This window comes from Semicossyphus pulcher, unplaced genomic scaffold, assembly GCF_022749685.1.
Source record: "Semicossyphus pulcher isolate SPU_LCO1_2020_fin unplaced genomic scaffold, fSemPul1.0.p SCAF_13, whole genome shotgun sequence".
NCBI lineage: Eukaryota > Metazoa > Chordata > Actinopteri > Labriformes > Labridae > Semicossyphus > Semicossyphus pulcher.
The window spans coordinates 12,709,030-12,736,959 of NW_027211637.1; the positions used below are offsets into that span (position 1 = coordinate 12,709,030).

A 27,930-nucleotide genomic window follows, 5' to 3' on the forward strand; every position below is an offset into this window, starting at 1 on the left:
GAAATTGAGCCTTCGACTTAAATGTGTCGTTGTCTTAGATCGGCCTCTCTTCAGCGCCCGGGCTGCACGCATTGTATCTGCGGAGTGCAGGTCACTCTCTGTGACTGCACCAAAGCGTTCCCATCACTTTCAATGTTGTTAGCTGAATAAAAGGATTATCCGCTATGAAAACCCCTCTCTCGGGATGATACTGTGTGTGCGTGTGTGTGTGAATCCCCTCTCACTGCCTGCCTCTCCTGGGATCCCCCACTCGGCCTAATCATTGTTTCTCTAACAGATAATTCTCCATGTCCTCACACGTGTCTGTGCCTGTGTTTGTGTATGTGTTAATTAGCGCTGTGCCGGCTGAGGGTGCTCTTCCTTGTAATCACTTAATTAGGGGTGACGGCCCCGATGCTTGTTTACTCAATTAGCCATCCTCTTTAATTATCTAATTCACAGCAAGTCAACTGTCCTTGTTAGCAAGCCCAGTGAAGGACTCATACACGGACATAACTGTGCGTGTTTGTTAAAAAATGTCCTTTCTGATAGCTGGAAATAAATATTTGTGCATATATGTGTTGGAAAATCTTCTGCTTGAATAAAAAAACAGCAAGGCGATGAGTAGTTGAAAGCTAAATGCAATAAAGGAGCGCGAGAGCATGTAAAATAGTCTGCAGGTCACTCTCCATCTAAGAGAGCCCACACACACATGCATCATCAGACACTAGGCCATGCTCACGGTCTGCATATGAGCAGCAAGCCACATGCCTCAGATTACTGTCGCTCCGATTCCCTGAGATGTAGTCATTAATGATAAAATCTACGTCCAAAAAAAGAAAGAAAGTGAACCCATGGAGAGTATGATTGATGGTTGCTTTAAATGGAGGGGTCCAGGGCCGGCTCTATTGTTTCTCTTGACCAGCCTTGCCACCTACTCCACCACCTCCGCCCCCACCGCTCCTTCATGTGGATTAAGGCCCGCCGTTTATTTAACAGTTCATTTGAGCGAAGGGGTGACCAAGGTGAAGCTGTGGAGGGTGGGTGATGGGGGGGGTTGGCAGGGTGTCTGTGCTGTGCCGTGGCGGGACGTCCCTTGCGGGACAGTGCCAGGCTGCGCTGTGGGGAGACGAGACAGGGCCTCCCCAGTGGACTAATGCCCTGTAATGAAGATTAAGACTCAGTCAAAGACCATACTGTTCAGCTCCAGATTGGAGGGAAGGAGAGAGGGATGGAAGGAGGGGGAGAGGGAAGGAAGTGAGGATAAGGGATAAAGTAGAGGACAGAGAACCAGGTTTAAGAATGTATTTGAGGCCGGATTATTCAGATTTACAAGAACAGGTATGGATGCCACGAGCTATAGATAAAAAAAGTAAAAGTAAAATATTGCAATGAATTTTTTCAGTGATTACATAAACCGACATGTTTAATGTCCTTTGGTGCATTCTTAATCAAGATTTCTGAATCAGCTGGGCACAAAATCAGATTTTCGTCAACAATGTGCTGATTGCATTACAAGCTATTAGGAGCGCTCGCCTTTAAACCATCAATAAACACTGCTACAACAATCACCGGCCTGCATTCACAGAGCCACGAGGTGCAATCTGCAAACAACAAAGACAGTTATTGGGTTCAGATTTGGTTCATTAATTTAAGCCCTGAATGCACGTTTCACGGCCCTTTCTTCTGACTTGCACGGGATAATAAAAATCATGTATCCAGTATGTTTGCATGAATGTAATCAAAGAGAAAGTATATGATAGGTCTCAATGATACAGTCCTGATATTCTATTACTGTCAGAAGTTGTTACAGCTAATGCTCTGCTTACCTACATATCTACATGGGAGCATCATCATCCTAAAATTGACTTCCCTTTCAGTTCAGATTTATCTTCACAAACTCCTGGATTAAAAACTTTCTGTTCGCTGTTTAGTAGCTGCTAGATTTTGAGACTTACCAGCCACTGTAGATGACAAACAGACACTAAAACACACAAGTAGATATATACACACGTGTGGATATGTGTGTCTGAGTATGAAGACAGTTAAACAGAGCAGCCTGAACACACGGCGCGCTTCACTTGTCACTCTATGGCTAAAAGCTCCCCTAAGACCTGTTACGCCCAGACACACTTCCACTGTCTCCCGCCATCTCCACATCCAGTCACTTCTCCCCCTTCTGTTCTCTTCTTTTCCATTTTTACGAGCAATTTTTTAATGTTTTTGTTTTCCTAAAATATTCAAGGGGTCAGAGTGATGTGCGGGCACAGGGATGGATGGATGGGTAGGTGGGTGGGTGGAGAAAGGGGGATCTTTTTTCACATGACCTTGCGTTGGCGGGGGCCAGCCTCTCACCCCCACTCTCTGTCTTTCTTCCCCAGACGGACTGTGTCTGTGACTGGGCTGCCAGCGCTGGCCTCTCTTGGGCATTCTGGCATTCCTCTCCGTCAGGACCCCCATCCCCCTGCCTCCGGCTGTCTCCTGCCCTCTGAGGGTTTCCATCTTTGCCGCAGCTCTCTCTCTCGCAGGAGCTCCGTCTTGCTATCTATAAACAGTCTGTTGTGTCAACACATCGCCATCTCTCGCAGCATCCGTGTTTTTCTGTTCTTGTCGTTTTTTCTATTTTCAGGTTGATAAATAATTGAAAATAAAAAGGAAAAACATAAAACTCTGAGATACCAGAACTACTAAGATAAGATTTTGTGCTAATTACTTTTTAGCTGCAACAGTTGAAAGTGACAATAAAAGGCTAAATGTCTGACGCAAAGGGTGACTGAGGACTTAACACAAAAGACATCTCGGCCTTTCGATGTGGACTTTCAAATGTAGCAGCAGCCGTTCTCACGCACAGATGAACCTTTATCTACTCCCTTGTCTGACACGTGAAAATATTTTTGACGAGCGGGACCACACAACCCTCTGTTCTCGAACTCCCCCTGGCTTCTGGGTCGCCGTGGCAACGCCATGCGGGTCGTCATGTTATTATCACCAATGCTTGACCAGCCGGCCCTCTGCATTCACTCTGTCTGGCTTAATGGACTCGCTGCTTTCTTGACGGACAAGACAGAAAGTGCATGTGTGTCGGTTTGTGTGTTTCAACATGAAATGCCCTTAAAAGTATAGAAATTTGACTATATTGTTGTAAAGTGGGAATATTAGTATTAAGGCCAAAAAGTGTAAAAATTAGGAACAGAAAAAGATTGTTTTGTGACACAACAAACGTGTTGAGTGCGTGTGAGGAAACTCATATGACAGCCCCCACAACTGTCAGACCATCGCCCTCCTCCTTTTGTTGGGTGACCCCAGAGAATGTGGTGGGAATGGCCACTGAGAGAGAGATTATGGAGAGACAAAGACTGCGAGAGGAGGAATGAGAGAAGGATAGAGGGAGTGAAAGGCCCAAGAAAAGAACGATAGGGAGAGAAAGAAAGAGCGAGAGAGAGAAAGAGAGAGAGAGGTCAGGGAGCCAGCTGATGTGAAAGTGCCTCCGATCACCTCGTGCTTCTCCTCCGCCCCCTCGCTCTGTCTCTCTCTATCTGTTCCTCTCTTTCTTTCTTTCGTTCCCACTTGAATTCCTCTCCCAGAGCTTCACTCCATTGTGACGTTGGGTTCCGATCGGCGATAACAACAGAGATGCGTCAGTCAGGGCCCACACACACACACACACACACACAAGTTAAAAGTGCCACTGCGAGTTAAGAGCGCCACTCAGTAACTCACACACACACACACATGCATGAACACAGTGACACACAGCGGTGGCCTTTGAGTGCATGCTCCTCACAAGACATAATGACAGCATTCTGCAGTAACCAAAGCTTGGACAGTTCCCACAGACAAGACAGACAGAGAGCGAGAGAAAGAGCATTTCTTTCTGTCTTCACCTCTCCTCCTACTCCCCACCTCCTCTCCAACAACCCTGACTTTGTCCAGATCATATGACCTACCACACATGAACCCTACTGGCCAACAGAGTCTGGACAGATGTAATTCGAATGCAATCGCAGATTATAGACACATTAAAGGAACACAGCCAAAAATGTTGAGTATCAAATACTCTCTGAGCTTTAATGCCAGCTTTGAAAAGTTTGCAGCTTGATGAAAGTTGTCAAAATGAAAATAGAAATCCGTCCGTCGTCTGTAAAAGCAGCTACCGACTTGTCAGAAGCGCCTTCCAGTCTTGCATGCATGGAGTATTTTTATCAAGTGTTCCTTCAGCTCAGTTTATTTTCAAATGAGCCTTCCTCATGCACAGGACGATGTTAGCAGGCAAACGGTATGCTTTGAAAGATTATCCTGCCTTACGGTCCAAACATTCCCCAACATACATGATTTCGACCATGTGAGCTCAATCTCTGCATATTTGTCTGTCTGTCTGCGAGGAGCCGCTCCCCTTCCCTTCCTGGACCCACCACACAAACACTACATGGAAGCTGAGTGCTGTCTGACTCCAGTTTCAAGCCGCTCTTTCTCCTCTTCAGACCTGACACAGAGCAGGATTTGGAGGTGTATATTTTGAAGGGGGGGTGGGGATGAAGGTGGTGACGGTGGTGCCAGTGGTGGTGGTGCTGTGGGGGGCAGGTTACAGAGCCAAATGAAAACATGTCACTCAGGGCCCATTAAAACGTAACCCTGCCCAGCAGAAGAAAGGGACCCATATCATCATTAAGTCATCTCGGGGCGAAGCAAAAAACCACAAATATTATTCCTGCACCCCCACACCAGCCCCAATACACACATGCTCACACACTCCTCCCCTCTTCTTTCCTTCAGATGACAGAGAAGATGGGATGATTGGAGCTACGGTGTGTTTGCTCACTGCCTGAGAATGACAAAAAGATGTTTGGGAACTTCCTCATCATGCTTTAGTTTGTATGTTTAAAAGAGCAGACGTGCAGACAAGTAAAGTCTGTGTACTCACTTTGTGCACACAAACCTTAGGGAGCGTGTCCACATAGCGCCTTTTTCCGAGCGCCAGCGTCTTTTTTCAATTGTTCCCAATGAGGACGGAGGACGTTTTTTCTCTCACCGATGCAGCGATTTTTTTGTCTCACCGGTGCAGCGTTTTTTCTCTCACCGATGCAGCAATTTTTTTGTCTCACCGGTGCAGCGATTTATTTTTCTCGCTGGTGCAGCGATTTTTTTCTCTTGCCGGTGCAGCGTTTTATCTCTCACCGGTGCAGTGTTTTTTTTCTCTCACCGGTGCAGCGTTTTTTTCTCTCACTGGTGCAGGATTTTTTCTCTCACCACACAAGCGCTTCATCCCAGCTCTCTCCAGCTCCATCTTTCTGCCATAACAAGGCTCTATATGGACACGGGGCCATTAAGTCATTAAATGTCATAAAACATACGAGCATGCATGCATATGTGCACTGTCTACTCCAACCTTAGTGGAATTCAAATGTTACAGAGATACTCGCATAAAATCAAACTTTATAGGTCTGCAGCTTAGATTTCATGCAGTATAAGTCTGTGTGTGCGTGTGTGTGTTCAGGCCATTTTCTGCTCTTTTGGCTCATCACTCTACAGTCAAGTCATTGCTCTGGGGAGCCAACTTCGAGGCCCCAGGCATTCATACACACATGCACACACACACACACACACACACACACACACACACACACACACACACACACACACAAACACAGAGCCACCCCTGTAACCAGGGGGCATTTTGTGACGTTCAGCATTATGAAAAATGACTTGCCCCCTTGAGGCACCAGGGTGGCAGTGATTATAATATCCAGATAATCATTTCAAACAAATTATCATAATTATCAATCAATCATGAGTCTATTTAAGCAGGGGGAGGGACGGGGGAGTGTGGTGCTGTAAGCGGGGGGTAAACTATGGCCTGAAGCGCTGGATCACTTCTGTGACCCGTGAGCCTCCCTCTGTCCACATAATAGCCCTCATACATTTAGGGTCATTTAGCCAGCGTATTTAGAGAGTCAATTCCCCAGCTTGATACAGGGGGAAAAAGATATCCACACACAGCCATGTGCACATATGCACACATGCACTCGGCACTGCGGCTGACCCCCATTTGGCTCCCAAGTCTTTCAACATGGAGTGGGAAAAATCTACTTATAGGTCAGAGTTCATATCCAGCCCTCTCATTTTCCCCATTTACAACTGATGCTGCATCTAAAACACACACTTACTGCTTACCTTGATTCACGATGCAAATGGAACAATAATGCTTTTGATTTAAACAAAATGATAGATGCTTAGAAAGAAAGATGTTTGTCACTATCTGGAGATCATCTGTACTTAAGAGCAATATCTCAGGCAAGCATGCGCACCTTCTTCACTCAGACAAAAGTGACACAAGTGGACAAACAGACTTGATCGTCTTAAAGGGATATTCAGCTGTATCTTTTCACTATAAATCCGCTGTGAATAGCAGCATGAATTGATTCAATCTCAGCGGTATTGAGAGGTGAATGACAGGGGCTTCTGGAGAGAGACAGAGAAATAGAGAGAGAAAGAGAGAGAGATAGATAGTAGCCTTCGGGGGGAGATGATCGTCTTGGGAAAAAAGCAATCAGTGCTCATTGATTTTCTCTGCTGGTTGAATGGAGGGTGTCTATCTGGAAGTCATTATCTGCCATCTGATCTGCTGGAGTGTTTACACACGTCGGGATGGACAGCGGCGCTCTTCTGAAGATGAGGATTAACACACACACAGACACACACAGAGCGTAGACTTTCCCCCCTCCCTGTCTGGCTACCACTTTTAAACCCAAGGAATCCAAAAAGAAACACAAAGTCCTTCGATAGCCTATTAACTTCCGCACGCACACACAGACTTAAGTGTGTGAATGAGAATATACGTAAGCAGGGCCTAGACAGCTAAACAGACAGATAGCCCTGTTTTATATCTCCACACCGGACCAAACTAAACAATCCCTGATCCTATCACCAATAGCCACCGATAACAATCTATAGCTGCAACAACACCATCCTGTCCGCTCCGAGGGAGAGAGGGATGAAATGATTAGATGAGGATGGACGGAGTAAGCCGAGACGGGATTTCGGATAACACATCTTTTTATTTTCTGTCGGTGGGTGGGACGTAAAGATGCATGTGTGCAGGCCGATGTGGCTCAATCCATGCCTAAGCTAGGGCAGGATATGAATCCGAGGCCTTAGAGCTCATGCACACACATATGAATGGGCACACATGCACACACACGTACAGCTGTAAGCTCTGGGCAGCTTTCAATAAGTGGGCTTGAGAAGCTACAATAACATCTTTGCTTCCGTTTTATCCCTGGCCTTAACCCCGACTCTGACCGCGCCCCCCACATGCCTTTAAATTTTTTTCAGACCTGTTCAGCTACGTAGAATGAGCCTGTGTTTGTGCTCATTAAGATGTGTGAAAATTATGGACACATATCCCTTTAATAACTTTATTATCACTGAATGTTACTTTAAATTCTTTATTTCTTTAAATTTCTGTTAATATTTCTTTTATCTTCAGCACAGGGGCTGGTTTGTTCTGTCCATCATAGATGTTAATTTGTCGCCTTGTGCAAGAGCTCGAAGCATTTCTGTATGACATGTCTGACCCTCTGGTGGCTAAAATATTGTTTACATTGACTTTATAAAGTGTTCTGTACTTGCTTGTAGATACTTCTCTCTATATTATATGTAATATAAACAGAGCAATATATCTGTTTAAGTGTAATGTAAAGCACAGAAACAAGTAATAACACACACGCTCATGATAACACACACACCTTTCAGCAGTGCACTAGTTTATTCACAAGCTACAACTCAATTAACATTCTGCTTTAATCAAGCATGGCCGCGGTAATGACATGGTGGAAGCACGAGAAGTCAATGTTTATGTGCGTCTGTGCGTCTGTGTGTGTGTGTGTGTGTGTGTGTGCCAGTGCCCTGTATTTGTGTGTGTGTGTGTGTGTGTGTGCGACTGCACGATGTGGATGAATGAGTCATGTCATAAGGAATGGCTCATGCATAATTTCATTCATATTCATAACAGGCATGTGGTCTGCCACCGCCCGATGAGGGCCCACCGCAACTCACACTCTGCATAATGAGATGTGGGCCAGAGTGTATGTGTGTGTGTGTTTGTGTGTTTGGATTTTTTTGTACGATAGGTAAGTGTACTGTACGTCTGTGTTTTTTTTTTTACAACTTTACACTTCCACTGGTTTGTATATGTGAGCGTGTGAGTATCTCTGTGCTTGTGAGTTTGTAACTTTGTGTATTTCGGTGTGTGTGTGTGCGTGAGTTCAGAGCGGTGTGCACAGCTCTTATGTGGAAAGGTGGTTAGTTAGTTTATAAAACCGTCTAGGTTTTTCCACGTTGAATGAACATGTGGGAAACAGGGAACAGCCCAAACCACCTGCGGTCAACTCTTAAAATAAGCTCATTGACTAATGTAGGATTTCAAATCAAGCAAGCAGTTGGTTATTTGCATGCACGCCTGTTTATAGAGGGTACAGCAACAAGACCCTTGACCTGAAATGCAAATGAGGAAATGGATTTGACTTTGTTTTTCTAAGGGTTAAATTGGTCATAATTGTAAATTAGGCCAAAAGAGGTTAAAAGTGGAAGATGTCTTGTTAAGATTTTTTAAAAAGGCAGAACTTTAAACATGTTCTCTCCAATCACATGCTGACGTTTTTTTAATTTAATTTTTGAAGTGTGTTCTGGTGTATTTCAAATTCTGCTGCTTTACAAATATGGATTCCAGGGTGTGAACACAAGGAGAAAGTAACAAGACCTAAAAGGGGAAGAAATCAGGATCAGCAGCTGAGCATACTTGGTTTCTTTCAGGCAGTAAGATACTAAAGAGGTAATGCTGGCTGAGAGGAAAAGACAATAGGTTTCGGGTAATTGTGTCTACTTTACATTGTAAACTGTTCTTTATACACTTATGATATTAATTAATTACAAGTTGATTTTGGCGCCCCCTGTGGACAAAGCTGTACCTCTTATCTCTTTTAGTTTTTTTTGTTTTTGTCCTATACATGCTTAAGTGGAGGTTTTTAACAAAAAATGTCATCCTGCTTTCTTTAACAGTCATATGTATCGCTCACTTGAATTTTTGCCCTGGAAAATGTAAACAAAGGCAACGTGCAGTTCATCACTTCGTCTGACACCTACCCCCCGCCAGTGGTTTCGGGCATTAAAAATAACTATGTAGAAATAATAACTTGTGTCGCTGATGGTCTGGTTTGCTTTACTAGGTCCTATAGAGTAATCAGAATTAACTTCAGTCTGCTTCATAACCACTGAAAAAATCCTCACAGGAGCCTTAAGGTAAGTATTCTCTGGTAATAAATTGAGATGCAAGACTAAACAGTCTGATCAAATAATATCTTAATGAAGCCTACACTCAGCAGTAAATACAACTATTTATAAAGAATAGAATAAAAACCAAAATATTAAATATAGGACACAAAATACAGAATATGAAATGAAGTGACCTTGGATCGTTCCTCAAAAAGCTGAAATCTGATAAAACCCCACATAATTTATTGCTGTCCTCTTTTCAACCATTGATCTAAATTTCAGCTATGCTGCTATTGACTGGCAGCTCGGCCCGCACGGCGTCAGTCGTTCTCAGAGAGAGTGTCCACTCTGCTGCAGCCATTGTTCTTTCATGGACCATTAGATGGACATGAACTCTCTCCCTGTCCTGTCTTGACCCGGTGACACTGGCCGTAAAAACAAACTGCCCAGCCTCTTCAATAAATTTATCACCTCATAAAGTGGTCAGTGACTGGTCAATGGGACATGTCGGCCACAGCGTGTCAGTGCTTTGTCTGAATGAAGAGAGGCTTTTCTTGATAGCAGGTTATTGTGTGTCAGTCTTTTTTGATAAGATGGGTTAGTGAAGGGCTCACTGACTGAATCCAGCGTAAAAAGAACATGTATTTATTCATTAAGCCTTGAAGGTGTGATCTTCATTGCATGGACAAAATCCCATAAAGATCACAACAAGGAAATTAATTCACTCAAATTAACCATCTCTCTCTCACACACACATGGCAACAACAATCAAAACAGTCACGATAGAAATAAAAGCTATTAAAACTTCATAGAGGAAGTTTCTATCTGTCATGCGTGCATGTATGAAGATGTTTACTGTATGGAAATGATCCCTACAAAGATTGTCCTTTTTTTAAAGAGTAAGATCCTTTTTGTGTAACCAGAAACAGAAGTCTCGCTGAGCCTGTCAGTTGCAAAAACAAGCACATTTAGTGGACGTACTTCGATTGGGCGCAATTGCCCCAGGGGATAATGTTGCAGCCATTGCTGCCGTATTGCGGCTACGGTGGAGGCCATCGACTGGACCGATTCCAGAAGTTTTTGTTCCTATGAGTCATTTCCAAATTTGTAAAAACAGGGCCCTGGTTTAAATATACCAAACTTCTCCTTTAAGAGGAAACACTGTCACACCTTCTAAATAAAGACTCAAAATCAAAATGAGTCCTACTTTTTGTGCTTGATGTAAACTACCACTTTTTACTTTAGTGACTTTGATATGTTTGATGTAGAGTTAAACCCAGGGTGATAGTTGTAACGCAGGGGAGGGGTTAAGAGAAAGAAGGTGTATAAATTATAAACAGGTATGTCGGACTATCCTACCTTTTTGATGCAGCTGTCAGGGGAGGCTTCATCGTGGTCATTCATCATCTGCTGGGAAAAACACAAAAAATATAATTGTAAAGACCTTCATGGTACTAAAACTACTACAGTTATTCAACATTATAAAGGAAAACAAGAAAAAGCAGGTCAACAGTGATTTGATTGAGACAAATATCAGTTAATGAAATCATTTAAAGAAAATATTGATCCCTGCCCTTCACAAGGCCTCGGCCGAGGATTGTGACTGTAGTCGCTTGATGACACGAGCACAGGGTGTTCACAGTTCATCACACAGACCCTCTGGGCCACAAATGTGACCAGAGGGATATAATAATGGACTAAGAGGTCACAAAAACACACACAGAAGCAAACATAACACTACACACACACACACCCACTCTGATGAATGAATGCCCCACAGATTTGACGTTAATTCTCCGCTTCAGCGTTGCAGGAAATTTTGCTGAGACTCTGTCTGTGTCAGTGAGTGTGTGTGTGTATAATTAAGCCTTCGAGCAATATTTACTGGGGGCAGATGGGTGGTAGAATGCTCCCAGTGTCTACCAGAGGAAATGAAGGAAGTGGGGAAATGATGAAGAGACGGGGCTGCTCTGCTGCAATGAGGGTGCATTTCACATATAATGGCAACCCAGATTCTCCCTCCGTCTGTCTGCCTCTTTTTCTCCCTCTCTGAAGCCCATTGATGGCAACTGAGGATCAAAGAAGGGATGCAGACTGTTTTCAGAGCAGTTTTAGGTGGGGTCGGGGATCAGCACTTCACTGAGTTTAAGTGAAATTAGGCCCATAAAACTTCCTCGAGCACAGACACGGCACATATCTGAGCCTCCCTTTTCCTGCTCCCTATCCTCCCCATCTGCCCTTTAACAGTAGCTGTGCTGTTTGGGTGTTGTGACAGGACTGGCTGCCTTTATATTAGAGCTGACATATTAAAGTTTGTGTTTCCTAAACCAGTGTGGCCCATCACGATTAGGAGAGAGACATTTATCTGCTGTGGAATCTGCCCTGGAAACTGTGGAGCTATTCTTTGAATTCTGGCAACACAGCAACTTCATTATGCACCTTTCTATACAAGGCCGCAATTCACAGGAAGCTGGGGATTATGAATTGTGTGAGCTTGTGGACATGTGCCTTTAGATAAAGGTGTTCATAGGTCTGTCTTAAAGGTTGTTGATTCCTCAATAAAATCTGAAAAACATGGTAGCAAGTTCACTCTCTATTCTTCCGTCTCTCATCTCATTAAACAGTGAGCCAGATGTGCATCAATGCCGCTGTTTCCTACATTAAGCTGTCAAGGGATCTGTCTCTCAGCTTCACCAAATGGGAGCAATTACACCACAAATACTTAGAACAGTGTTCTCAGCCTACTTACACATCATCTAAACCTTTACAGGAGCATCCTGTTCCTGAAATCAGTTTCAGACAACGCCACAGTAAACACGTCATCCCCCACAAGAGATGCTCTCTCCCTTGCAGCCAAGACAATTCGACACTTTGTTTTTGACTTGAACTTTTGCAAAAAAAGTTTAGTGCTTTCGTCAAAATCTTGAGACTCATTTCATATTTACCACAGATGCATAAAGGGGGAAAAACTCCCACAGAACAGAAAACAGTTGTTAATAAGGAGACTACAAGGGATCCAAAGATTGCCGGTCTTTGATATATTTGCATATTATGTTAAAAACTGCTGTTTTGCTGCTGTTTAGGGTCTTTTGTATCCGTAGATAAGAACTCTGGCCTCTGTGCAGCGTCCTGTGTGGGTTTTGGCAGAAATAGCCACAGATGCTGATGTGGCGGTTAGAATGAAAAATGGAGACACATTACTTAAAGGCCATTTCGCCGAAAAACAAACATTGGTCAACTTTAAACATGGTGATAGAGCAGATAGTAAAATAGAGAGGGAGAGTGTGTGTGTATGTGTGTGTGTGTGTGTGTGTGTGTGTGTGGGGAGGGGGGGGGGGTGTTATGGAGCAAGGACTTCCCCTTTCTTATAATGCACCAGACCAGCTGCAACAGTTTACAAAACCAACAGCTTGGCTGGCTCGTCTAAAATGCTACCAGGCGTTCAACTATAGGACAATTTCTGGACTTTCCCCCCGCACTGTTCAGCTACATGCCAAGTGTAAATATGTGTGTGTATCAAATTGTGCAAGAGTAACCTAAAACTGTAGAAGACATGCAAGCAGACATGAGTGGTTTATACTGATGCCTTAATGCCTTTCAGCTTCAGGTGGGGGGTCGGGAATGAGTGGGCCTTCTCTCGTCCAAACCTCAGTTTTGGATCCAGAAACTCTGAGCTGACTGACAGGAAAAGGATAATTATAAAGCTTCCTGGCTTTGAATTGTATGCAATTCTAATCTAAATTGTTTGTCTATTGAAAAGCTGCCCAATGATGTCTTTTTTTGTTGTTGTTTGCTTTTTTCTTTTGTTAAAGGTTGGCGGTTAAGAGGGTTTCAAGTGTTGAAAGGGAAAGGCCAGTGCACTGATGACAAAAACAGTAACATTAAGGCAGGTGGAGATGTTCTTTCAACACTGGCATACTGTATTGTATCTACACACACACACAGACACACTCTCAAAGATATTCACTGGCACACAAACCAGACAGAAACACACAGAATAGCCTGGCCTTGTAGCAGGACGCCGCCAAGCAAATAAATAAGCTATTAATTAGGGAAGGAAAATGTGATTGGCCACTGACTGGCCTTGCTATGATTTATTGCACGTGTCACCGTCATCTCAAAGTGACTTCTACTCTGGGTCGGTGAGACAGGTCCAAATAGAGACAGGCCTATGTTGAGAGGGATAGATTTTCCACTACACAGAGAGAGGTAAAATTGTCCATTTGTCCTGTATCTAGCCTGCTGAATGCTGACATGTCAATATGTCTTATGGAAAAGAGAAAACACTGAAGCGAGGGTAATTAGAAAGTGTGTGTGAGTGTGTGTCGGGACACACAAACTTCTGTCTTTGGCCCATATGACCTCAAACATAAACAAATCCAGTCGGGGCTTTATGAAAGTGCAGCCACCTGCAGAATCCTTCCACCACGAGCTGTCCAGACCCTCATTAAGGGTTTGCGTAAATGTGTGTGTTTTATACGTGCGTGTGTGTGTGTGTCTTTCAGCATGTCTGCACTGTGTGCTTTCACACTAGGCGGGAGGGAAAACCCCACCATTATTAGTGTTCATAGCACAGCTTTTGTTATTGGACAGAGTCAGGAGTTTTTCAACACCACTTTAGCACCATTGGTATTGACATGCCGTGATGACCAAGCGGACAAAAGAAAACATGACGTGGGGAGAGACACTCAGTAAGTGGACTTCTTCTTTGTTTTCACAAGACCTGTCACAGCCTGAAACACATGACGGAGCAAAATCCTGCTAAGTTTATATCCAGAACTAGTTCAACAAAAGAAAAGAGCAGAAGCTCCTTCAGAGTTTTCAGTGTAGGGTCTAAAAAGTTTGTGTGATGGTTCTGTATATACAGCTAAAGTAAAAACTTGTATGAAGGAGCAGTACAGTAATGTTTTAGCGTCTTGAATGCTGTGCAAGTAACCATAGAAACTGGAGGAGGACCTTACAAAGCTTCTCATCATCATCCCTGGGAGCAAGAAGAAGAAGAGGGCCCCACTTGGAGGTTTGCACCATAGGAAAATGTTAGTATACTGTTGCCAAAAACAATTCTCTTTAACTCTGGATAATATGAGGCAATACAGCAACACGGCCCAATAGATGGCTGCGGATGTCACAAAGCCACAAGTTTCCAAAAAGAACAGGCAGCAAACAAACCTCAGGGCTTTTTGAACCAGGGCCCTGACTGACAAGCCATTGGCTGCAAGAGCCACACCAAGAAAGCCACAAATTGAAAGTTTTGCTACGCATTTATTGGGAACTTTTGCAGCTTCTTGGCACGGTGTCAGGGTTTCATTGCGGTGACAAAGCCCTAGACGGGTTATTGATCTTTTTGACGTATAGATGGGAGAGGAAGCGGTCTTTCACTGTGGGTCGTGTTGAATAATAAACTGCAGGGAAAGTGTATTTGTGTCAGGAAGTAAGAAAGAAAAAACTGAGAGAAATATGAAAAGGGAGACTCTGTTTCTAATTGCTGGACCCTTTAAATAAAAGCTGAATATCATGTCAAACATGATCTCAGATGTAAGTCCTCTGACTCTCAGATACTGGCAAATCTGATTGGAACACTTTACAATCAAAGAAATGACAAGTTCCTAAAAAGGAAGAAAAAGAAGTGGGGATATCAAGTCTCCAGTGTTTTTCTCTGAGGTCTCTTGCTATCATTTGAACTCCATGATAATGAACCTTTCGCTTGTCCCTGCCAGTATCTGAGCTTGTTTGACTAAGGATACACGCCTGATTCAGTCTGTTTTTTAGCATCAAGTCAGATGGTGCCTGGTTGTAGTTCCAAGTCTATTATCTGGCTTGTCCTTTAAATGGGTGTAAAAGGGGGCTATTTTGGGACTTCCCAGAGATACCGGCCTTGACAGCTGACCCAAAACAAGACCAGAGCCATGGCTTCTTGAAAACATGCCTCAACAATGAGGTTGCTCACACAGCTTAAGTATGGAGACATGGAGACTGAGGCAGGATCATTTTGCTCTGCTAAATAGCAGGAAGTTGGGCGTCCATCAGATTGAATATATTTATGATGACTTTCATAAGCGGAAGGCTGGAGGTGCTTTGGCCAAAGCAAACATTAAGGACAATGCTGATAGAAAACGTTCTCTCTCTTACTCACTCTCTTTGTATTAGTTGATGGACGTTATTTTAAACAAAAGTTGATATTATTTGTTTGGTTCTTTATCTCCATCTTCACTTTGCTGTCAGGGTTAATATGAGAAAATAAAACAGCTCAGTGGTAAAGGCAAAAGAAATTGATGTCAAAGGCACGCAAGAAATTAGATTAGATTAGCTCGACACTTACCTCACCATGCTAATGCTAACACTGTTACCCAACCCTACATCCAGATGGGTCTATGCAGGGCGCGGCCTTTGACTGAACTGAGAGCTGTTGGTGAGATAGAGCTTAGCGCACAAAGGTTAGATTTGGAAGGCAAACACTCAGAACTATTGTGAGACTCTGGAAAGTCACGGCCACTTGTCAAATACAAACGGCTGATATTCACTGAACGTGCATTGACCCCGTATGTCCTAAGAGTCTTTGTGTGATTTATGAAGAAAATGCCATAGTGAAATATCCAGGCAGGGTTTACATAGACTCAGGACAGGCTTGTCTCATCATTTCAATGTCCTTTATGATTCATAGGCCTTACAAAGACATGTGTGGTCAAGGTGCCACACGTTAAACACTTGGTACGAATGAGCGATTCAAATATTTTTACTCATACGTCTCACAGTTGGTGCTTCAATTAATTTCTGATGTTACATGGTGACGTTTGCACTTAGTCAGCAAACAGATCTTGAAAAAAGAGAATGCAAGGAAAAGGAGGTGGAGGGAGGAGGACGAGAGCAGGATTCTGCAAATTTATTAAAAGGGTCATATTTTCATGGGGGCCTTGTAGGACCATCCATCACCTGACGTCCAAGGCCCCTTATCCTTTTAAGGCCGTTGACTCTGAACTTGATATCGACATAACCATACAGATAAATTATCTGCTTGGCCTCCGCTTTATTGATAAGTCATTTGGGCAGATGATCAGTAATAATCATAAGTGAATAAGGGTGTGCCGATAGATCTTCTGCTAGCAGATGCCGTGACAGCCACAGGGTTAAGGCCCAATAAATAACCCTACCTTTAGGCCTAAGAGGATTGCTAACACAGCATTGGGAGCTGCTGTGGCATGCCTTTCAGATAATGATATATCACATCCTCCCTCTTCATTTTGATAAAGGTTGCAGTTTATCGATACATGGCAGCGGGAAGAAAAATAATACGACCTTATATCTAATGATCTTCTATTCTTCCAATGACACATATTGCCTCTTAGCAAGCAGGAGGTTATGGGAGAAAGATTTAGGGTCTTGACTTGAGGGCATATAGATCGAATCAAAGGTCATGCCACGGATACTTTTCATTTCAAGGACCTCAGCTGAGCAAGATGTTTACGCAGCCTTTGCATATATGAATGTTTACATTCATGCATTATATAAATCTGATATTGGCTTGTCAGCTCCGCAATGTCATATGTTTCATATATCCATTTCCCCTTGCAAACTGAATTTGTGTATTTAGAAACATACACCAGACCACACTGTCTGTCTCTCTTTCTAGTGCCAATATGAATGCCTAATTCAAACCAGGAATTCCTTTAGGTAGGTAGAAAAGGACGCGGAAACACAGAGTGGGGGATCTCTCATCGCATCAGGGGCTTTTCTGGAAGGCAGCCACCGAGATATTGTCACGTGACGACGGATAACTGGCGAGTAAATTGCATATCGTTTATCCGGGTCCAGCTAAATATTTACACCGTTTGCATATTTCAACATAAACAGAGGGGTTTTGGTAGCTTTTCATTTCTCCTCTCTCTTTCTTTCTTCAAATCCAATATGTACTGGAAGGACACGCTGGCTCAAACAAGATGGTTGGATGTGGACAGAAGTTAGACAGAATGGAAGACGGGGGAAATTAGAAGATTGAAAAGACATTCTGAGAATGAAAGTTTTTGCTTGAGAGGGTGCATTTGTTTTGTATCTGTACTTGTGTGTGTTAGTTGCCGTGGCGTCTCCCTGAAAATCCATCCTGTGGTTTTTCTGCATTTTTGGACCACACACACACACACACACATATATATATACACTCACACACATATACAAGCAGCTTGGGCGCTGGCCCAAACATAGAAGTGAAAAGTCTCTAGTGACTTGGAGGCTAAGTGCATGTATATATGGGTCAGTGCCCGGGACAAGCAGGGTCTTTCTTTAGGGCTTTGAGGGTTTATACAGAGGTCAAGCCCTACACACGATGATGATGGTGATGATGGTGATGATGATGCTTAAGAAGGCCAAAGCCACATCGAGTGACTCGCTGATGAGTTTTCTCCAGCAGACAAATAAACAAGGCCTGACCATGGATTTCCTGCACAGGGGTATGAGTGTGTTTTGGTTTGTGCGCAGCACGGCATGTTGATTATACGAGCTTTATCTGAATCACCAAGCAAAGAGAAATTATACACACACAAGAACCATTACATAATTACTGTAACAGTTCTGTATATCAACTTTCAGCACCTCTGTCTTTTGTACACTTGAAGTATCCACTTAGTTCTTTAGCCTGTCTTCACTCTCTCAATGGTTTTTTTGTACTGCAGCGGCCCCCGTGTTTACAGGGATGATTTAGATGTTTGGTCATCAGTGGGACAGAGGTGAATGGTGTGGCGTGTGCCGGGGAAAAAGTAAACAGATCCCAGTGTTCATAAGACACTCTTTGTTCGACAGGCAGCCTGTGTTTTTGGTTGCTTTTATTGCACCAATAAACATACATACAACATATCACTAAAATGATTGAGACATACTTTATGCTGCATCAGGCAAACATGCTGCTGTCCTTCCTGTAACTGAAAGTGAGCCACGGTAGAATAAAGATTGTGTATTATATGAACGACTTTGACATCAGCAATGAAAGTGAAAAAAACGTTCAGCCCATTTTTCAAAGGTTTAATTCAAATACAATTTCCACTGACTGAAGCCCGTACTTGATATTTATACCAACAATAATAATGGCAGCTTAATAGTTCTAATAGCTGCTATTAGCATGTGTATTTCTCTGACTATGATGTGGAGATAAAACACAAAAAGCATTTGTGTATAATAAATGGACTGTAACTATTGCACTGTTTATCCTGGTGATTTCTTTTGGTGGCCGATCAGATTATTTACACGGTGGATACATATAAAAGCCAGAGCAGTTGAGGCAGCTGTTCCTGCCAAGAGATACTGTCTGGAGATACTGACTACAAATGGTTTCTTTCACTATGGTGATGCATAGTTTGCAAAGGTAAAAAAAACAAACAATCTTGATTTCCAAAAGCATAAAATGGTCCATAGACAATAATGACTATTCATTATTAAAGAGGGGGTATTATGCTGTCTCACATTTTAAGACATAATGTTACAGTGTTGGATGTCCGTACAAAACGTGGGTGAAGTTTTAAATGTGTAGGTAAAAGTATGTAAGTCTGCAGGCTGATGTGAACGGCAGTATTTTCTACACTCTGCACTTTGTGACGTCACAAAGTGCAGCCTGAGCAGGCTTCAGAGAGCTGGCCAATCAGAAGAAAGTGGGCTTGTAGGGGCGGGGTTTCTTAAAGGGACGAAACTGACTGAGTCGTTTCAGGCAGAAGCTGTATGAGGGCCAGCACAGAAAAATGAGTTTTTATCTGTAAATTATGCTAAGCTAGTGAAAAGTGAAAATTCTATACATTCTAAATAATGGCATAAAATTTTCTATAGTCTCACACACTCTAAAACAAAAAATAAGAGCTGTGACGTCCTTAGATAATCTGCTGTCAGGTTTGATTTATTACAATAAACTGCCCCACCAAACAATCCACATAAAGGAAACTGTGAACACAAAATCCCACTCAAATCCAGAAAAAATCCATTAATTCAAAGAGCACCAAGGTAACACTGAGACATGATAGATGGAACCCATTGTGTAAATGAATCATCCACCATTCTGCGCTCATTGATTCACTCAGTCTGACATTTGTCGCTGCACAGCACAACCTCTTTGGGGCTCTCATGCTCTGTGTCCATTTCTTTCTCCTCTCTCTAACCCTCCCTCTGTCTTTCAGCACACACACACTCTATTTATCCCCGCTCTCAAGAGATAGCAACATTTATCACCACGAGAGCTGTCTCCAAGTCCACGGGATCAACCCATCACCTCCACAATAAATGTCAAGCTGTCATGATTTATGCAGCTAATGAAATTGATTAGACGGCTACAATGTCCCGGAACATTGTAATCGCTTGATTCACTTACTGTCCCGTGTTCTCGTATTGCTTGAAAGACGCGTGTTTGTTTGGGATGTAACCAGCGCTTGGTGGCAAAAACAAGCCGTGAGACATCTTTGACAATGTGAAATTACATCTTTGGAGCCTCTGTGGTCAGACTTTATGATTCGGCCTTGAGGATTCTTCACAAAAGATACAACGAGAGCAGATAATGTAGCCGTCCCACTCCCCTGTGCAAAGGCCATTGTCTGATGTTTTTGCCATCAGAACCCGAGATGAGTTGAAGTGTTACTGACTTTGATAATTTCAGGGATAGTATCAGACTTCAAAAGACCTGTGTGGTAATGATGTTGCAAAAGCGGTGATATGATGCTACTGGCTGTCCTATCCACGGAAGAATTGTGTCTGACAGTGGACTTTGTGGTGCAAGACACTGCCAAGAAGCCTTTTAATATCTGACAGATACCTCATGTCATTCCAAAGTTCAATCCCTCTTATGCATAAACCAAAAACTGTGAAATCTATACCAAAGATCACAGTTTCCAGCAGGCCATCGCAGGTATGTCCACCTGCAAAGTAATCCACGTTTTTTAAGACGATACCCTCTTCTGATATGAATTTGAATATCCATGCAGGTGACCTTCGGGCTCATCTCAAATGAGTTTATTAGCTCGGCCATATAATGTGAAGCCCTTTACAACCCTATTAGTGTGAGGCAGAGACTATCTCTGTCACTAAGATTGATGTTCCTCGGCTTATCGAGTGTTTCCGTTATCAGCAAAAAGCTCCAGCGAGGGATACTAAGTCCCTTTCACACATCAGACTTGAGACTCATCAAACCCTGTGGGTCTTTATCATCGGCATCTTCAGTTCAAAAGTCTTATCATTAATCTTCATTGGTGTCAGTGATACCAGTTATTTTTTAATCCTGCCCTGTCATCATCCTCCTGGCTATTAGAATAACAAAGGTATGATATGGACAGATTGGATGCTCCGCCGTGGTCTCTGAACCCTGGTTTATAGCTGTCTGTCTGTCCCGCCAGTCCACTGGATGATGACTGATGACTTTATTGGGGGAGCTGCACGGTCACAACTTGGAGCCGGGACTTTCCATTAGTCATCTAACTAGAGCAATCAGCATGGAAAATGTTTGTGAACACCGTCTTGACCCTTTTTTTTGTTGTTCTTGCATCTGCAAAGCCAGAATGTAAGCTTTTCCTCGCCCACGCCTTTGTCTATTCAATAACAAAGAGGAAAAGAAATGACCAAACAAACAAGGAACGGGGAAGAAACTGATTTCGGAGCAGTTCACTCATTACATTTCTTCTCATTTTGGCCCCTGCGGTTGTAATAGATGACTTAAGGAGTGAGTTATTGGACAAAGGAGGAGGAGGGAGGGTGAGTGAGGGGCGAGCTCGGTGAGAGGAAACTTATCTGTCCTTGGGCTGTGGGACAGAGCACAGTGCCGGCTTTATTCAGCGTCTCGGCCCTGTCGTTAAGGAACGATGACACACTCCTCCAGGCCCACATTAATCTTTAACAGTGTGATTTCTAAAATAACACCAGTGTTTTCCCTACGGCACGTGGGGAGAGAAGGCCCACGTTCAGTCCTGCCGAGCTTCCTCTAGGTTTTCTTTTTCAGAGAACAGAGGAGGGAGTTAGGAAACTAAAAAGATGGACAAATGTTTGAACAGAGAGAAAAGAAGAGACACCCTCTGCACAGGAGTGTGGGGGGCACAAAGTAGAGCTGGAGCAGACTCGGTGCGTCATCAGCTGTTAAAAGCCCTTGACCTCACTTACTCACCCTGACAGTGGCAGCTCCAGTGGCTCCCTCGCGCCACACATTACTGTTGTTAACAGTGTTATCACACTGCTGCCCTGGGCAAGATAAAGGCTGTGGCCGCTGATTGGCCTTAAGTGAATGAGGGACTGGCTGCAGACACAAAGACAGAGAGGGGAGTGTCAGTCAGCCTGCTTCTGGTTAATGACAGCGGAGAGATAGAAGCTGAAACAACATTTTGTGGGGAGCTGTGTGTGTTTAACAGCAGGCTGGGAAAGAAGGGAGAAATAGGAAAGTGCCATTAATGCTGTTTGTGTTTCAGGAGCCAGACAGGAATCTCTCTTTCCCTCCCTCTATCAGGGCCAAGGTGAGGCAGCTCGGCCGCTTGCTGGTGACCATCACACAGCGTGATAGCGCCACAGCTTTGGCGTTTCCCATCAGGACGAGCAGGAGGCCTTGTAAGGCATGAAGAAAAAGATGGAAGATGTAGTGGGCTGATTGTGACAGATATCCAAGAGCCAAAACCACAAGCTTATGAAGCCGATGGATTCTCGCAAACATCTCACAAAAAAAAGCATCTCCTTCCTTTATCTCCCTCCTTCTCACCCGCAGTCTGGAGACAGTGTATCTTGTTTCACAGCATTCCCAGTGCAGTGGATGTAAGAGTGATGGGAGCCTTCTCTCTTTAAGACTTTTTAAGACTTTTTTTTTAGAGGCTGTTAAGCTGTCGGATAGGCTTATCTTTTCCGTAGCTTTCAATATCTTCCATGTGCGTTTCATTTCTCATCTCCTCCCTCCTTCCCTCTGTCTGCTTTCCGCTGAGCGCTCCACACAGTATACAGTGGGTCGGGCCAAGGCTAACATGTATCTATAATGTGTTCGTCTCAAGCAGCCCCCCCGAGGAGCGCAGCGCTGCTTTGGCTCCTTGGCACAGCGGACAATGTGGGTGTTGTGTGGAGGAGCTGGCTGGCTGTACACTCACAGACGAGTCAATCTGGGGCCACTGCTGAACTGCCGCCTGTCCTCCCGCTCTAGTGCCTCAATAAGACCCCTCTTCACTGATTAAAAAAAATGTGCTTCCCTTATTTGTTTTTGCATTAATTTTTTTTTAAAATTACTTTTTTTCTCTTCTCCCCATGCTGGATTTGATCTGTTCTCACCCCTCACACTCCGTACAGCGGGCTTTCTTTTATGGGCCTGTGTGTCTCTGTAAGTGTGTGTGTGTGCCTACATGAGAGTTCTCCTTTTCACAGTGCTGACACCCAGCAGATTGAGACATCAGGCGCCTGCTCGCTGTGGTAAATTAGCCATTCTTCTCAGGGGCTAATTGGAAATCTAAATGTTTTGCAGGGGGAGAGAAGAGCTGTGATGGAATGCAGTCCGCCTGGGAGCGGAAAATTAGATTACACATTTTTTTTTCAGTACTTTTATTCAATGATAAATGAAAGAAATATACTTTGATCATCACTATGTTTGGGGTTATTGCAAAGAACAGAACTTGTTTTGTGTAAATGGATACAGGAATGCAGTAAACAACGTTTGTAAGGAGCCCTTTGTGAAAATGTGTTCCGATCCTGGAACCCTTTTAATGAGCAAACACTCAAAGCTCTGCAATAGAGGCAAATACATTTCCATACATAATGACCCAACCACAAAGAGAAAAAAAAGCATTAATTACAGAGGCTCCATCTACATAATTCAGAATAAAATATGAAAGAAAAAATGCCACTAACACTAATTGACTAATTCATCACAGGGCCTTGTTGGTAAATGTTCCGTCCTGCTCGAGTAGTTTCTGCAAAATGAAAACATTTGCATAAAGTTGAGGTTTTATGTCTGCGAGTAATCACTGAAAAGTGAGAGAAAATATCGTCGTAAAATGTCTTTAAAAAATACTGCTCTCCTAACGCTTGTGTTAAACGAAAAACAAAGTGGGAATCTCCTCTTAAATAAAGCTCTAAATTTCTTGTAATTCATGTTATAAAACAAAGCTGCGTTTTATGGAGAACACAAACAGCAGTTTCATTTTAAAATTTGGATTCATTTTATTTGATGTTTCAAAACAAAAATATATTCCACATCTTTGTGACGCTCATTATCCCCGCTAGCATCATCTCCAAAGTACCCCGACTAGTCACAGTGGTGTGACTTTGTTGTGAATAAGCAGACAGTCCTGTGAATGTGGCCGGAGGCTGGCCCGTGCACAGTTATGGGCGGTACGCCCCGTTGTTGGGGGTGAGTTTGAGGTGCTGGGAAAAAGGGCTGTGCATTCACAGTAAATGAAGCCTTGTGAGTAACCGTGGAGAAAGTGCTTCTTAACTGATGAGTCCAGAGACAACTTCCCAGATCTTCTCTGCCACATGGAGACACCCACAATGCTAAAGACCTACTGCCATCTTTAGAGCAAAGCACAGAAAGCCAGTGAATAGGTTAGTTTTAGCCTCGGCCGTGAAAACAAATCTAAACACTGTGAATTGAGTTTTGTTTCATTCTTCTTAATTGGCAGCAGCAGGTTTTTGCCTCTTTTTCTTCTCCGTTCAATATGAATAAATGCGACAAGCTTCTGATCCCGGCTTTTCAGCCTATGACTGTTTATTTATCTATTTCAACTACACCCAAGGGAACAAAAGGCATGCAGAATGGCCACTGACAGCCATGTCGAATATCTCTTTCTGCCAAATCTGGCTGTTTTCTCTCACTGCTGTCACTTGATGTCTTTATGCAAGGCTGAGGGTTCGCCACTATGAAAAGGGCGGGGGCGAGCTGAGTGAGTGACCCCCGCAGGAGGGGAGTATTAAAAGTAAAAAAGAAAGCGAGAGCGAGGGATGGATGAACCAGAAGGCGGGAGAAAAGTAGAAGGGGGAGAGGGGGCACCCCTGCCGGGTCCCAGGCATCTCGGCTGGCAGTCCCCATCTTGGCTTCAGACGGCTTTTGTCAAAGAGGGGAAAAGAGGGTCTCTTCTTCACTTGGGCATGGTACAATAGATGTTTTGTCAGTCAGGGAGGGGGTGTCAGTGGGGGAGTATGGAGGGATGCTGAAAGAGGAATAAAGCCAAGGACCCATCTTCACAAGGGGTGGGGTGGTGGCGGTGGGCAGCTCTTTGGGACTGGGCAGATGTTGAAATGAGGATGATTTATTAGCCTTAGTGTCCTTGGTGGCACTTGGCCACCATCCCAGAATTAGGAGTGAGAGAGAGTGACTGAGAGTAAGAGACGTGGGGAACAGGAGGGGGAGGAGAAGGAGGAGGGCAGCTATGTATTAGAGACATCTTAATACCTTCTATGGGCATGGGGCGCTTCTTGCTCTCCGACCGTCATGGTATTTTTGCCCGATTCTCTCGTAGAAAAATAACTTGGTTGGGAGTCATCTGCATCACTGAGCCGGACCTTGTCACCCAGTATTACCCTCTTACCCTCCACCACCGCAACCTCCCCCCAAACACACCCGAACACCCAAACTGTGTGTGCTACCGTCGCAGCATCACCAACATCCCTCCTCCTGCTTATTTAAGACAACAAATTACCAAATTAACATTCCCAACAGACCTCACTCTCCCTTCACAGTTCTGGGCAGAGACACTCGAAAACTTGCCAGAAAACAAGTGCAAAAGAGAAAACGTCCTATGGGTGGCTGTGAGTGTGTGAGTGTGTGTCTGTGTGTGTGTGTGATGCTTGTTTTGCATGCGTGTGTGGTCAGGGAGATCCACCAGTTGCCTCGTGTGTTAAAAAGTGAGTTTTTGTGCGTCTCAGGCAGCTGCATAAGTCTGAAGCCTTTGCCCTGTGCTGTAATTGGAAGGTGTCACATGTTTAAAGTCACAGCGTGTCACCCTGTCATGCCACCCATGAAGGCCCATGAGATTAGTTGTGTGTGTGTGTGTGTGTGTGTGTGTGTGTGTCAGAAGCTACTGAGCCTAAAGTGAGAAGAAATAGGATGCATTACTTGTTGCAAACCTTGATCATATTTTTTATATTGCATGAGTGCCCCTTTGCATCCTCGCAGCACATCTCTACCCAGCCTTCTCTCTGCCCTTCACACACACACACACATTTCTCCCAAACTTGACCTCCCAGTTTCTCTCCCGGCCCACAACAGTCCTCCCCGTCTTCTCCCTTCCTCTCTCCTCCCAGCAACATTTATTCTTGCGACTTGTTTGTCCACCCTGTTTCCCAGCCCTCTGCTGACAAACTGTAGGAGGGTTACTTAAAGTAGTCGGGGGAAAGTTTGGACAGCTTTCATCAAGGGTACCCAGGGGGAAGATTGATTGGCAAAGTAATTTACTGCCCAGTGTCCATCCTGCACTCCTCGTTCTCCCTCTCTTCCTCCCCGCCCTTCTCCCGATCCCTCTATCCATCCATTCATTCGTCTCTGACGCTTTACAATCCATACCTGCTGCCTGGAGGTGAAGGTCTCAGTGGGAGTGGCAGTAGTGAGTGTGTGTGTGTATGACAAGGTCTGCAGGTCTGCACATTGGGTTGAAAGGTTGGAGTTTCTGTAACCACTGGCACAGATGAAAAAGAGCGATTGTCTTGAGGAGATTGACTAGACGGCTGAGAAAGTGTGAATGTGTATTGGCAGACAACAGGCATGTGACTTTGGAGGTCTGGGGGGGCCAAGAGCTTTTGACATGAATGAGAGGCAGGGTCATCTATCATCGGCGGAGAAGGATTGAGGAGAGAAAGGAGGGAAGAGGTTGAGGGGTCAAGTCTCCATCACTCTCGCCGTCTTCTGTTCTCTCGCCGTCAACCTGACCACTCAGCGAACTCCACTTCACCGTCTCCCTCACTAACTGTTCCAACCCCCCCTTCCACAGGGCCCCCGGAAACTTTTGTTCCGTTCATTAGTACAACAAATACATACAGATGCTCGGGGAAGGAGGACGCGGAGAGAGAAAGGACTTCTAAGCACACGCACCCCCCCTAAATAACTGCTGATTTAGAGACAATCTGCCTCTTTGTAAACAAATGGCAGGCTGAGGAGCTCATGCGAGAAGTGGGCTCATTATTCAATGTAAACGTGGACAGTTAAGTGTTTAAACAGGGTATTAGTGATGGGATGGTCTGTGGTTTGCTTTGCGTATTTTCAGGTTAATAGTGGAAAGCAGTATGGGGGAAACAAAGTGAACGTGACAATGCAATGGACACCCATGGGACGTCTAGAACTGCTAGAGGTGCTGTTTTTTAGAGTCTTACACGTGTGAATATCATGTCAACATGTCTGAGAATGAGTCCGTGTGGCTAACGTCAGCATCACCGCAACATAATCAAGTTTCATCTGAGCAAAGCCCCGCCTCCTTCCTCTGCCTTATTAGCCGCAGCACATTTAGGTTAATGACTTTTGCCTTTTGCGGCGTCCATCAAAATTTCCACATCAGCACAAAAAAAATGGCCATGAAACAGTTTGCCAAGACATGATGAAATGATTTCTTTCCCATGGAGACATGTCTTGATAGGAAGAGAGGCGGCTGACTTAGACCAGAGGTTAATGACGAACATGGGACAATGACTGTGTGTGTGGGAAGTGGGGATGAATGGAGAGAAGCAGGGAAGATGGGTCCGGGGGCACAAAGACTGGCATACATATCCCTCCACCCCCCATGACTGCTCCATCCAAACTTTTTTTTACTGCTCAATGGCCCGTTTTCTCCTGTGTGTCCCATGAATTATGTAAACGACTATGGAATCCCTTTCTTCCCCGTGGCCGGAGGAAGGCAGGAAAAGGGAGGAAGAAAAGACAGAAGTGAGAGAAATGCCTCCTCCTCACTTTTTTTTTTCTTCTCTTCCTTACGCTGCTTCTGAGCAACCTTTCATGTTGACAGTGTGGGCCTGGGTTTCAGCTCTGCGGCCATGTGAAAGGACGGTGGTGGCCGCTGGGTTGGTGGAGTGGGAGGGTCAGGGCACAATGACATATACGAGGAACCGAGGAGGCAGGCAGGGGAAGAATGCCGGCCTTGTTGTTGGACGGCTTGACATTGATTAATGACAGAGAGAAAGACGGAGAGAGAGAAAATAAAAGAGGGGTGGCATTGGTATAGTAGGCCAGACTGAGGGGGAGCTGGACTCTCGTAGGGGTGAGAGACTCCGGAAGAGCCCCGGGCTGCACTACCGATCAGGAAGAGGGTAGCTGCAGTGTAACGCAGCCCATCAAAAAACGTGTGTGTGTGTCTGGTTATACCCTGTAGCCTGAGGGATTGTCTGTCTTCTCTCATACACAGACATGCATGTAGGCACACACAATTCAACGCTGGTCACATCAATCCTCATCCATCACAGTGCTCCTGAAAGACTGCCATAATCATCATCATCATTAGGAGTTGCTTTGTTGTTAGTTTGTCACCCACACTTTAGAGGCTCAGCTGCTGCGGGAAATAGGAAAACAGGGAATTTGGACACATTTAGAGTCTACAGTGATTTTTTCCACACGTTAAAAGTACAATTACTATAGTGCTTCTTTATTACAGTTACTTAAGTTAAGTTACAGTCACTTTTTCGCTATCTTTTCCATCCCTGCAAATTCTCAAGTTTAATCCTCTTCCATTTGGTGTCTGACTACGCTGAGCACTATTGACCTTTTCTACAACCAGGAGCTACTCC

General features: G+C 44.2%; 1 protein-coding gene across 1 annotated transcript in view; it reads right to left on the reverse strand.

Annotated features, from left to right (window-relative positions):
- LOC138589259 (histone-lysine N-methyltransferase PRDM16-like) overlaps nucleotides 1-27,930 on the reverse strand; it is a 154,662-nt gene that overhangs the window by 50,345 nt on the left and 76,387 nt on the right. The window contains exon 3 of the mRNA XM_069659464.1: nucleotides 10,609-10,656. Coding sequence (XP_069515565.1) covers nucleotides 10,609-10,656 — 48 coding nt within the window. The remainder of the gene's footprint in view (nucleotides 1-10,608; nucleotides 10,657-27,930) is intronic.